General features: G+C 44.7%; 1 protein-coding gene across 6 annotated transcripts in view; it reads left to right on the forward strand.

Annotated features, from left to right (window-relative positions):
* LOC128700489 (very long chain fatty acid elongase AAEL008004-like) overlaps nucleotides 1-12,635 on the forward strand; it is a 37,982-nt gene extending 25,347 nt beyond the window's left edge. For all 6 annotated transcript variants that reach the window (XM_053793731.2, XM_053793728.2, XM_070098877.1 and 3 more), the window contains one exon: nucleotides 11,701-12,635. In XM_053793731.2, the coding sequence (XP_053649706.2) occupies nucleotides 11,701-11,907 (207 nt within the window). In that variant the 3' untranslated portion in view covers nucleotides 11,908-12,635. The remainder of the gene's footprint in view (nucleotides 1-11,700) is intronic.
* The last annotated feature ends 1,267 nt before the right edge of the window (nucleotides 12,636-13,902 follow it).

Genomic DNA, 13,902 nt, shown 5'->3' on the forward strand with positions numbered 1-13,902 from the left:
CCGTTGTCAGGTCTATTTAAACGAGCGGGAAATCCGTTACCTCAAAGAGACAGAAGGTCTCCCTTATGCCATGGCAGTTTCTCATCTCCGCCTCCAAGGGAGACTCCCACGTGTTTCTTATTCCCGTGTTTCAAAACGTCCCCCCACTTCTGGTATCCCATCTTCTACACCCACCTCTGTGGTTACCTCTCCCATAATCACTCCTGTATCTAATCCTTTTGCTGTCCTCGGCTCAGACGTCCCTACTTCAACGCCTCAGTCTAATCTCGCTTCTTCGAGTTCTCTCTTACAAGCCTCAGTATCGACGAGACCTCGTACGACACCTCTTCCCAATCGTCCCTCTACTTCTCAAAAGTCAAAAAAAGGTCCGGTAACACCTCCTACCCATCTTCCACCTCCTCATTTTACCCTCCCTGTCTCTGTCCCTAGTTCTTCCCCTCTCACTGGCTCAGTTACAAGTGCAGAGGTTCACCCTCCTCCTCGTAATGTACCTTCCTCCCCTGTTCCCTCCCAAGTTTCTTCCTCTTCTGCCACCTCCCAGGTTCCTGTCTCTTCTGTCCCCTGCCACGCTTCTCCAGTTCCCTCCACCCTTTCGCCCCCCCCTACCTTGGTACAGTCCAATACAGTTCCAATCTTTACTCATCCTCCCCCTACCATTCCCAATATTGTCTCCCATACGACATCTCTGAATTCTGAAACACTTGAAGCAATCTCTGAATATATTGCAGAGACCAAACCATCAATGGACACTGATCCACCTTCCGCTCTTTCTCTCTCCTCTGCTCCATCTGCGCAACTCCTTTCTTCACAGCGCACCGTTCCTTCGCTGCTTGAACATTTTCCACTGCCTCCGCATGTGGACTTTTCTAACCCTCCTAGTCCGTAGGAACCCTTACCTGCGGATTTCAAGTATCTTTATCATTGCCATTCATGGCCTTTTTACAGTGGAATATACGTGGCCTCAGGGGTAATCGGGGTGAGCTTCAGATGTTACTCTCCCAGTTTGCCCCTGTTGGTGTTTGCTTACAGGAACCAAAATTACACTCTGCTGTTATTTCTCACATCTCAGGCTATAATTTATTGTATTCTTCAGATCCTTTTCCTGATGGGACCTTTAATGAAAGTGCCCTTCTTCTCCGCACTGATATTCCGTACCATCAGCTATTTGTTCATACTTCGCTGCATTACACAGCAGCCCGTATCCACTTACATAGGTGGTATACGCTCTGTTCTTTATATCTCTCTCCTTCTCGGGCATTATCTATTCCGGATTTTGCCTTCCTTGTTTCGTCATTACCGCCACCAATTCTGTTACTTGGTGATTTTAATGCCCACCATTTCCTCTGGGGAGGGTCTCACTGTGATTCCCGTGGAATTCAGTTAGAGGCTTTTCTTGCCACCCACCCCCTCCATGTTTTAAATACAGGTACTCACACCCATTTTGATCCTCGGACTCATACTCTCTCTTGCATCGATCTCTCAGTTTGCTCTTCCTCCGCCGCATTAGACTTTACTTGGTCTGTTCTCCCGGACTTACATGACAGTGATCATTTCCCAATCATTCTTACTTCCCCTTCATATTCGCCACCTCTTCGCACCCCACGCTGGCAATTTAATCGGGCAAATTGGAACCTTTACTCACACCTGACTGTTTTTAAAGAGGTTCCTTCTTCGTCCTCCATCGATGAGCTTTTACACCTCTTCTCATCCTCCGTTTTCACCGCAGCTTCTCATTCTATACCCCAAACTTCGAGCAGGCATTCTCAGAAATGCGTGCCTTGGTGGTCTCCTGCTTGTGCTCGTGCAGTACGTTTGAAACGCGCTGCATGGGGCAGGTACCGGTACAATAGAACCACAGAGCGACTCCTTGATTTTAAACAGAAGCGTGCGATCGCTCGCCGTGTCATCCGTGACGCTAAACGCACTTGCTGGCGAGATTATGTCTCCACCATCACCTCTGCTTCCTCTATGAGTGCAGTCTGGAAAAAAGTACGAAAACTGAGTGGTAAATATTCTCCTGACCCGGCTCCTGTTCTGCGGGTTGCCGGTGTTGATATAGCAAACCCACTAGATGTTGCCAATGAAATTGGCAATCATCTGGTCCGTATTTCTCAGGGACTCCATCTATGCCCCTCATTTCTTTCCTCAAAGTCTGCCAGAGAGTTAGCACCCTTGGACTTTTCTTCTCTCAGAGAAGAACAGTATAATGTGCCTTTTACACTTCAAGAACTGGAGGCAACACTCTCAGCTTGTCGATCATCGGCAGCTGGGCCCGACGACATTCATATTCGTATGCTACAACATTTACATCAGTCAGCCCTTGCAGTCCTATTACGCCTTTACAATCTTATTTGGTCACAAGGAGTTCTTCCACAGCTGTGGAAATCCGCCATTGTTCTCCCTTTCCGCAAACCAGGCACTACGGGACATGAAACCTCCCACTATCGTCCCATTGCTCTTACCAGTGCAGTTTGCAAAGTAATGGAACGTCTAGTAAATAGACGTTTAGTGTGGTATTTAGAGACACACAACAGTCTCTCCACTCGTCAATATGGCTTTCGTAAGGGACGTTCTACCATAGACCCCTTACTGCGCTTGGATACGTATGTTCGTAATGCCTTTGCGAATAACCACTCAGTTATTGCCATATTTTTTGATCTTGAGAAGGCATATGACACAACTTGGAGGTATAATATTTTAGCCCAAGCCCACTCCTTAGGCCTTCGAGGCAATCTACCATCCTTCCTTAAGAACTTTTTAACTGACAGGCATTTCCGTGTTCGGGTTAATAATGTGCTCTCCCCGGACTTTATCCAAGCTGAAGGTGTCCCCCAGGGATGTGTTCTGAGCACAACACTTTTTCTCCTTGCTATTAATGATTTGGCCTCTAGTCTTCCATCAAATATTTGGTCATCACTCTATGTTGATGACTTCGCTATTGCCTGTGCAGGCGCTGACTGTCACCTCCTTACAGTTTCTCTCCAGCATGCAGTCGACCGTGTTTCCAATTGGGCCACCACACATGGGTTTAAATTTTCCAGCACTAAAACCCACCAAATCACTTTCACTAGACGCTCTGTCATCTCTGATCATCCTTTGTACCTCTATGGCTCACGTATCCCTGAACGTGATACAGTCAAGTTTCTGGGCCTCCTCTTTGATCGTAGGTTATCCTGGAAACCTCACATTACCTCTCTGAAGGCAACTTGTCACAGCCGGCTGAACCTTCTTAAAACCCTTGCTCATCTTTCGTGGGGAGCTGATCGTCGAACCCTCCTTCACCTACATTCCACCCTTATTTTATCGAAACTTGATTATGGTGACCAGATCTATTCAGCGGCATCTCCTGCTACTCTCTCTAGCCTTAACCCCATTCATCACCAAGGATTACGTTTATGCCTTGGTGCTTTTCGCTCTTCCCCTGTCGAAAGCCTCTATGCAGAAGCGAACGTTCCATCCTTATCCGATCGCCGTGATGCCCATTGCCTGCGCTACTATGTACGCTCTCATGATCTCCGCAATCCTTCCATTTATAGAATGGTCACTGATATTAGTAGACATTCTTTATTTGTTCGCCGCCCCTGCTTACTCCGTCCCTTCTCTCTTCGCCTTCATTCGCTCTTGTCTTCTCTTCAACTACCACCTTTCTATGTACATGTAGCATCACACTTTTCCCTACCCCCCTGGGAAGTTCCAGCTGTTCGAGTCTGTTCTTTCTCCCTCCCTTGCTCGAAAGCCCAACTGTCTACGGTCGCTTCCCGCTCTCTTTTTCTTGACCACTTTCACTCTCATTCTCATGCCATTGCTGTGTACACAGATGGCTCTAAGTCTTCTGACGGCGTAGGATTCGCAGCAGTGTTTCCGGACAGCGTCGTACAAGGGCATTTACTATCTTCAGCTAGTATTTTTACTGCTGAATTATATGCCATCCTTACAGCACTTATCCGTATTGCATCTATGCCTGTGTCATCATTTGTGGTTGTCTCAGACTCCCTTAGTGCTTTACAGGCTATACAAAAATTTGATACACCTCACCCCTTAGTCCTCCGTATCCAACTTTGGCTACGCCGCATCTTTACTAAGCATAAAGATATTGTTTTTTGTTGGGTCCCTGGTCATGTTGACGTACAGGGCAATGAACAGGCAGACACTGCTGCGCGGTCAGCAGTACATGACCTACCAGTTTCTTATAGAGGTATTCCATGTACGGACTATTTTGCTGTAATATCTTCCCACCTTCACACCCGTTGGCAACAACGTTGGTCTACTATGCTCGGCAACAAACTTCAGTCTATTAAACCGAGTATAGGTTACTGGCCGTCTTCTTATCACCAGTGTCGAGGTTGGGAGACTACTCTCTCCCGTCTTCGCATTGGCCATACTCGTCTTACTCATGGATATCTCATGGAGAGGCGTCTTGCTCCTCTCTGTGAGAATTGCCAAGCTCCATTATCAGTCAGCCACATTCTGTTGGACTGCCCACTTTATCAACGAGCACGCAGAATTTACCTCTGTCGTCGTCTTCGCCCCGCTGCTCTCTCTTTACCTTCCCTTCTCGCTGATGGACCCACCTTTCATCCGGACTCTCTCATTGACTTTTTGACAACGACTGACTTACTCCACAAATTTTGATACTTTCAGCCCTTTCTACTTGTATCTCTTGCTACCCTCTACCCCCGTACTATCCCCTGCCCCGCTGTTTTCTGTAACCTGCTGATCATCCCCCCTCCCTTCTGCCATCCAATTCCCTTGCTTCCTTCCCTACCCTGCAGCGCTGTATAGCCCTTGTGGCTTAGCGCTTCTTTTTGATTATAATAATAATAATTCATTATTTGACCATTCTCCAGACTTTTGTCAGACCCCTGTTCCTTCTTCTGGTGACTGTCACCTACTCCAGGTACTGAGGCTCCACTTGGGTTCTGCTAGTACCTGTCTCTTGCACTCCTTTTACTATGCGTCTGGTTTCTCCGAACATGGCGAGACAGTTTTCAGTTCGCCCACCTACCTCAGGTCGAGCCGCCTGCGATCCTATGCCTAAACTTTCCAGACCATTTGCTAACGACAGTTCCTAGATGTCTGCTCGTTCCACTTAATGAGCTATGCGACACCCAATTCCTTCATGCACTGTTTACAAGTACACAGTGGACTAAATTCTTTTCCCTACAACTGACACCTCCAACTGATTATCTTTCTGACCATAGTAATGGTAAAACTCTTATTGCTGCACACTAATAGCACCTTTCAAGGCAGGTGAAATTGCCGACCTAGAGAATGTACAGAGAACTTTCACGGCGCGCATAACGGAGATAAAACACCTCAATTACTGGGAGCGCTTGAGGTTCCTAAACCTGTATTCCCTGGAACGCAGGAGGGAGAGATACATGATTATATACACCTGGAAAATCCTAGAGGGACTAGTACCGAACTTGCACACGAAAATCACTCACTACGAAAGCAGAAGACTTGGCAGACGATGCACCATCCCCCCAATGAAAAGCAGGGGTGTCACTAGCACGTTAAGAGACCATACAATAAGTGTCAGGGGCCCGAGACTGTTCAACTGCCTCCCAGCACACATAAGGGGGATTACCAACAGACCCCTGGCAGTCTTCAAGCTGGCACTGGACAAGCACCTAAAGTCAGTTCCTGATCAGCCGGGCTGTGGCTCGTACGTTGGTTTGCGTGCAGCCAGCAGCAACAGCCTGGTTGATCAGGCTCTGATCCACCAGGAGGCCTGGTCACAGACCGGGCCGCGGGGGCGTTGACCCCCGGAACTCTCTCCAGGTAAACACATTGGCCAAAATGTATCCTTTCACACTCTTCGAAGTGGTGCATGCATAGTTAGTTCAGAATGCATAACTAGCTCATGATCTTTCCCATCTTACTTCCATTGACAACATTCCAATCACAGTTCACAAGCAAGCCACTCTAAATTCATGCAGTGGTATGGTGGTTTTACCGCATACCATTGTACAGTGATTTTCTGTTTGGCGGTGATATTTTGGAGCGATTAGCCCTTCAGGACCTTCCTATTCTCAATATGGATACACAAGTCCTGCCTGCTCTCGGGTGGAGAGACTTTCCCAGTAACATCACCTGCTGAACCTTTGACTGCTGTGAACTCCTGTCCTTCATTTATATAGTGGGCCATCGCCTAGAAGTCCGGAGAAGTGGTCCCTATCTCCCAACAAGGTTGAAATTGCAGGCACTTTGGACACCCCGCTATATATTGCAGATCTGCGGCGAAGTGCTCTGTCTGCGGTGCTGTAGATCATGCAGATACATCTTGCAGTCTTTCCCACCCCCACTTGTCTTAATTGCAATAAGCTTCGTCCTTCTTTTTCCCGCCACTGTCAGATCTATCTAAACGAACGAGAAATCGGTTGTCTTAAAGAGAGGGAAAGACCTTACTTCCAATCTTGGCAGTCCCCTTGCCTATTAGTTCCTCCAGTGTAGTGTCTTATGGGATCACCCCCATCTCTTAATTCTTTTGCGGTTTTGCCCCTCTGAAACCCCCACCTCCTTACTTCCTACTTCCTTTGCTTCTCGCTCACTAGTTTCTCGGTCTATAAGGCTTTGCATGCCTGCATCTTTGCACCTATCACCTGCAAAGCTGAACCTGTCTAAGCCAAAGTCTATTAGCCTCGGTACCTCGTTCTCGCCCCCCCCTACCTTTCTCCAACACAAGTGGAGGTTCACCCCCCCCTTCATGTGGTCCCCTCTTCCGTTTACCCGAAGACTTCTTCCCCAGTTACCTTCCAGTCTCCTTCCTCTCCAGTTCTACCACAGGACTGTCCTCGCCAGCACATCTCTCTAGGTTTATACTCCCCTCCCCTCTCACCTCTTGTTTCTCTCCATAGTCTCCCAGATCTTTACTTGCTCTACCTCATCTGTGTCTGAAGTCATGGTACCAGCATCTTATCTGCTGAGATGCTTGATGCTATCTCCGACTACATTGCAGAGACTAAACCCTCGATGGACACCAGTGAGCCTCTTATTTTTCACGACCCTCACACCAATATTATCCTTCAGAGCATTCTGATTCCTCCTTGCTTACGTGCTTCCCGTTACCCCCACACGTTGATTTCACTGACCCTAACAGCCCATAGATTTTATCGCTTCTTATTGCTAGTATACCTGTCTGTGAATAATGACTTGTTTACAATGGAATATTCATGGCCTTGGGTAATCGGAGAGCTCCAGGTGTTGCTCTGTTTTCCCCAGTATGCGTCGTGTTACAAGAGCCCAAAATTCGTTCAGCTGTTATTCAACCAGTTTTGGGTTGTGCTGTTGCATTCTTCTGATCCCTTTCCTGATGAATCATTTAATGAGTGCATGCTTCTTGTGTGCGTTGGTATACCGTATCAACAGGCCTTTGTTCTCTTCTGCATTATACTGCGGCCAGTATTTATTTGCACAGATTGTATAGTTTGTCTATCCCCTTCCTGTGCATTCTGTATCTCGGATATTGCGTTCTTGATCTCTGCTGCCTCCTATGTTAGATTTTAACTCGCGCTATCATTGGGGAGGGTTCCACTGTGACTCGTGGCAATCACTTGGAGAGACTTCTCACTCCTCATCCTCTTAGTGTTTTAAATACGGGTACTCCCACCCATTTTGACTCTCGCACTCTTGCATTGATCTTTATCTTCTCATTATTTACACTTGATTACACTTGGTCTGTTCTCCCGGATTTGCATGAGTGATGACTTTCCTATTCTTTCTTCTACGTATTCCTGACCGCCTCGTAGCCCCCGTTGGCAATTTGGATGAGAGAACTGGGACTTTTACTCCCATCTTGCCGCTTTTTATGGGAACACTTAGTCCTCTACTGATGAACTGGTGGACCCGTTTTCGACCTTAGTTTTGACTGCAGTATCACGTTCTATTTCTCAAGCCTCAGGCAGGCAGGCATTCTCAGACACGCATTCCTTGGTGGTCTGTGCGCCCATGCAGTGCATTTGAAATGTGCTGTGAGGCCATTATTGATATAACTGGACCTCGGATCGTCTTTTGGATGTCAAGTGGGCAAGGGCAGTAGCTTGCCGTGTCATACACAATGGTAATGCACTTGTTGGCAAGACTGTCTACCATTACCTTGACTTAACCTGCGTGCGCAGTTTGGAAGAAGGCATGGAAGTTGTGGGGCACGTATGCTCTGGACCCAGCTCCCATTTTCCGGGTTGCTAGTGTTAATGTTGTAGAACCTCTTGACGTTTGCCATGGAAATTGGGAACCCTCTTGTCCGTGTCTCCCAAGGGCTTCACCTGTCCCTTATTTCTCACGTCTGTCTACCAAGGGGCAATTGCCCTTGGATTTCTTCTAATGGAATGGAGCCATATACCTTTCACTTTGCTAGAGCTAAAGTCCATGCTTTCTGCTTGCCAGTTGTCAGCAGCTGGGCCTGATATTCATATCAGAATGCTACAACAGCTGCATTCTACAGCCCTTAGTCCTTTTGCATCTCAACAATGGAAATCTGCAATTGTACTACAGTTTTGCAAACTAGGCACCTCGGGGCTTGATGGTAAACTGTTATCAGCCGTAATCAGTTCCAGAAGGTCGGCCTAAAGCAGAAATAAAATTCCCCATAAGAATTAATGTAAAAAAAATTAATCCGTTCCAAACACCCAAAAATATTAACAAAAATAAATTTTTGAAGATTAATTATTGTTTTACATACACAAAACAATGAACTAAATAAAATAAGTAAATGAACATTTAAATCACTATTACATACCTTTATTGAAGACTTCTTGGCTTATGAAAGACTGAGGACAAGAGACGGAGGACTGATTGTTTGGAGGGAGCCCATCCCCCCCCTTCCATAAGGACTTTAGGTATCAAAATGCACTCTGGGGTTACTTTCCTCCCGGCCTGCTACACTCCCTTCCGCACTGTTTCCCTGCTACAATCCCTGCCTTTTTCACAGCATGTGTAAAGAACCTAGGATAACTCAGTCAGTGACTTAATTCCATTGGGTTCCTGCCTGCCTGTTATACTCCCTGCTTCCCTGCTAAACTTCTTTTCACAACATTAGCTTCCTTGATGTTTGGATGAATGAGCAGAAGTGTCCTCACTCGCCCAGAGACGCAGCCACTCTCTCTCAAACGCGCAAGCGGCTGACGTGTCCCATACGGCAGATAAGCGAAACAATGGCCATTAACCAGAAGCCAAAAACCGGCCGATAACAGTTGGCCGATAAGTGGAACGGCCGATAACAGTCCCCTGTACCTCTCGCTGTCATCCCATTGCTCTGACCAGTGTAGTCTGCAAGGTGATGGAACGATTGGCAAATAGACTTCTGATGTGGTATTTGGTGACTGCAATATTCTTTCTCCTCACCAATATGGCTTTTACAAGGGCTGCTCTACTTTGGATCCCTTGCTCTACTTTGATACGCATGTGTGAAATGCCTTTGCTAACACACTCCATCTTGGCAGTTTTTTTTTTTTTTTTTTTTTTTTTTTTTTTTTTTTTTTTTTTTTATTTTGAGAAGGCATATGACACCACTTGGAGGTATTACATTTTAGCCCAAGCCCACTCCTTAGGCCTCCACGCTAATCTACCAACTTTCCTTACTGCTTTCTGACTATTTTCATGTCCGTGTTGGCACCTCGCTTTCCTCAGACTTTGTTCAGGCTGAGGGTGTTCAACAAGGTTGTCCTAAGCACTATCCTTTGTCTTATAAATGACCTACCTTGCATTCTTCCATCGCATATATGGTCGTCACTTTGTGGATGACTTTGCTATATCTTAAGCAGGCGCTGACTGTCGCCTGGTAGTGGCCTCCCTTCAGGATGCGATGAGTTTCCCATTGGGTCACTTCTCATGGATTTAAATTTTCTAGTACGAAAATCCATTTCTCTTGTCCCAGATATTCCATTGTATTTACATGGCTCACATATTCCAGAATGTGATATGGTAAAAAGTTTCTTGGCCTTCTCGTCGATCATCGGTTGACATAGATACCTCACATTTCCTCTTTGAAGGCAGTTTTCCATGGTCGGCTAAATCTCCTTGAAATTCACGTCATCGTTCATGGGGAGCAGGTCGCCCCACACTCCTCCGTTTGCATTCCACCCTAGTCTTGTTCAAGCTGGATTATGGCAACCAAGTCTATTCTGCGGCTTCTCCTACAACTCTCTTTAAAGTTAGATCCCCTGGCTGGATCCCATTTATCAGGGGTTATGTTTTTGCCTTGGTGTCTTTCGCTCATCCGATGTTGAAAGCCTCTACGCTGAGGCGAATGTTCCTTCCTTAGCTGATCGTTGTAGTGCTAATTGCCTTCGTTACTTTGTCCACTCACGACCTTCGTGTTCCGTCTGAAACGTTAGAAGTCCATTACTTGTTTGGCGCCCCTGCTGACTGTTTTCTCTTCACTCCTGTCTTCTCTCCAGTTGCCTCCCTTGTATGTTCATATACCGTCTGCCTTTTCCCATCCCCCTTGTGAGGTTCCGACGGTTCGTGTCTGTTCTCTCCTACTGCCGTGCGCCAAAGTTTTCCTACCTACGACTGCTTCTCGCACTTTTCTTGATCACTTCTGGTAGCATGATCATACTGTTTATACAGACTATTCTAAATCTTCTGACGGTGTTGGGTTCGCAGTGGTGTTCCCTGACTGTTGTCAGAGGTCATTTATTAGACTCGGCTAGTATTTTTACTGCAGAGTTGTATGCCATCCTCAGCGCTTCTCCGTATTACGTATGTTTCCTTCGACGTTTGTGATCATTTCAGATTCCTTCAGTGCTTTACAAGCCGTTAAACAATTAGTCCCCTTATCCATTAGTCCTTCGTATTCAACTATGGTTGCACTGTGTGGCTAGCAAAAAGTCTGTTTTCTGTTGGGTCCCAGGACACGATGTGCAGGGCAATGAACAAGTGGATGCTGCTGCGTGGTCAGCGGTGCATGATCTTCTGGTTTCTTATAGAGATATTCCGTTCAGAGATTGACATCTCTGCCCATCTTCGCAGCCGTTGGCAACAATAGTGGTTGGTCATGCACCATAACAAATTGCACTCCATTAAACTGCTTTAAGGTTTGTGGCCATGTTACCACCATTACCGTACTTGGAAGACTGTGCTCTCCCGTCTCCTCATCGGCCATACTCTCCTTACCCATGGGCATCTCACGGATCGGCACCCTATTCCTTTGTAAGGTTTGTCGGGTCCCTGTTTCGGCTCTTCACTTTCTTGTAGACTGTCAAGTTTCCAGCAAGCTTGCAAAGATTTACCTCCAACGCCGCCGCTGCCGCCCTACCACTCTTGCCCTATCTTTTCTTGACAGTTCTGCCTTTGACTTACAATCACTTTCTTTGTCAGCAACTGCTTTACTATATGAACTTAGACACGCAGCCCTTAGCGTCCCTTCCAGCCCTTTCCTTCCTTCTTTTCACCTCTGATATCCTCTCCAGCTAGCTGTTTATAGCCACTGCACTGTTTTCTGCTCCGCAGCGCTGTATGACCCTTGTCGATTTAGCGCTTTCTTTGATGATTCCTAATACTTTACCTTTCATTTGGGCTGTACCTCTCCCTCCATTTTTCTAGCCCCTGCAGTATACTACCCAAATTCTAATGAATCATTGTGACCTAAATTGGTTTGGTACTTTTTGAATATTATGATAATTTCGACCTTAGTGAGGCACTCTTTATTGACATTTTAAAAAAAAATTAAAAATTTAATTATTAATATATTTGCAGATGCAAATTGAAAGTATCAGTTCGCCGGATGATATTGAGGAAAAGTCCAAATACGCTGAGAGTACAGACGGTGATATTTTAAACCTAACTAACATCGACGATGGAGTGAGTGACATCTTGTCCAGCACAGAGACTGATTTACTTCCTTCAGCACAGGAAGAAGAGATGATGATAAGAATTCGTCTGAAGGACTCTGAAGGACTCTGAAGGACGCAAAATGTCTAAATGTTCATTTTAAGTCCAGAAATATTTTCTAATTTATAGGTAAAATGAGCTCGCCTGTTTAATTTATTCTTCCCAAGATTGTGGTCTGTTGAGCTTCAAAAGTATGATCATAATAGACCATCTATATATTTATACTTTGAATCTTGTATGTAATGGTTACTTATTAAGGGAAGATGACTTTGTAAAGTATAATATTCTTAGCAGTTGTTTAAACTAAATGTATTAACTTTTATTATATCAGAGGTGGCCATGACACGACTTAGTAATTTAAAACTGAGGCATCTGAAAAAGGGGTTTTTACCTTTTGAAAGGAACATAATGGGAGGGGGAAGGAAGCAGCAATCCCTAAAATGCTGGCAAGAGGTAGTTTTATTGAATTTAACTAATGTACTGTAGTTTTGTATTTAGCCGCACCCATGTCTAGGAATTATACCCCCCCCCCCCCAGTACACCTTTTCATAAGTTTAAAATTGTGCGTCAGCGATATGTTGAGTCTGTGCCTGTTAATCACGACCAGGTTTAGATACTGGTTATCCTCGCTCTTGTACAGTAGTCTAAATTCACACAGCTTGCTAATTACCTATTTTTAAACTAAGTAAATTTAACTTAAGACTGTGGATTTAATAGCATTGATCAGGGCCAAATGATTTTAGTTTGCATAAATTTATTTATTGCCGAAGTGTATAATACAGAATTAAATATATAAATTACTAAGATTTTGATTTTAAAGAACCTGCTGACAAAAGTTTAGGTTAGTTTCTTTTGTATTTCATGTGAACACTACGAATACCAACGTAGTTTGTGTAATTTATCCTTCCTCTTCTAAGGGAAGTTTCACCATGTATAAACTTTTAAGAGGAAGAAGATATTCATTGATAGTGATGAATGCAAAGTAATTGGCGCCTTGAATAAATATTTTGGGCCTCATCCTATAGTCTTCCAGTAAAGTAACTCTGCTACTTAAAAAGGAAAATAAGTGTCGATCATCCCCGTTCTCCATTGGTGGTGGGGGAGGTCATCTTAATGTGATGGCCGGATTTGAGTAATTAACCAGCTTGTCAGCAAACCTTGCACCCTTCTTCATTGGGTTAGGTCCCTCTTAAATTTTTCCTGGGGGAATTATTAGGAATCATTGCCTATCTGATCACCCAGCTGGAGCGCTGAGGTGGTCCCATTTCCAAGGGGACTGAAATGTGGTAACCCATCTTGTGGCCCTCCGGGTAGAATATGCAGTGGCTGCGTGGTGAAAAATTAACGCAAGATGGCTTTGTATTCAGAAATTGAGAATTCCTCTTACGGCTTCCCGTAATTTACCTCCTTCATGGCCACCCTGCGTCTTGCTTCCCCTCTCTCCTTGGCAGGTACCCCATCTCCTGGGAAGTTCCGAAGATTAGTGTCGGGTTTTTCCCACTTCCGTGTGCGAAAGTTTGCTTACTGTTACTTGGCCTGTTATTGTTTTTTTAAGGGCACTTGTCTGTTGGATCTGTGCAATCTGTCAAAATCGTGAGGTAGTGTTGATATTTTTAAACACGTGTAATTTAAAGTATGTGCTGGTATTCTCTGTTTTAACTTCGTCACAAGGCAGTCGCTCCTAGAATCTTGCTCTTGTTACTGTACAGCGGCGTTCAAAATTTGAAACTTTCATTTATATATATAAATATATAAATTATATATAAATATATATAAATTATATATAAAAAATATAAATTATATATATGAATATATATATAAATTATATATATGAATATATATATGAATAATATATATATGAATAATATATATTATATATATATATATATAAATTATAAATATATAAATTATATTGTATATATGGTACGATATGATACATGATGTCCTCTTCCTCCTCCAGCGATGTTAATCTTATTCCCACTGTTGCGACACTTTCATTTCTCCGTATCCTGAACTTTGTCACCCACTGTATGGAGATGGTCCAGCTTGGCCATGAAAGAGAAAGCT

Source organism: Cherax quadricarinatus, chromosome 65 (genome assembly GCF_038502225.1).
Source record: "Cherax quadricarinatus isolate ZL_2023a chromosome 65, ASM3850222v1, whole genome shotgun sequence".
NCBI classification, from domain to species: Eukaryota; Metazoa; Arthropoda; class Malacostraca; order Decapoda; family Parastacidae; genus Cherax; species Cherax quadricarinatus.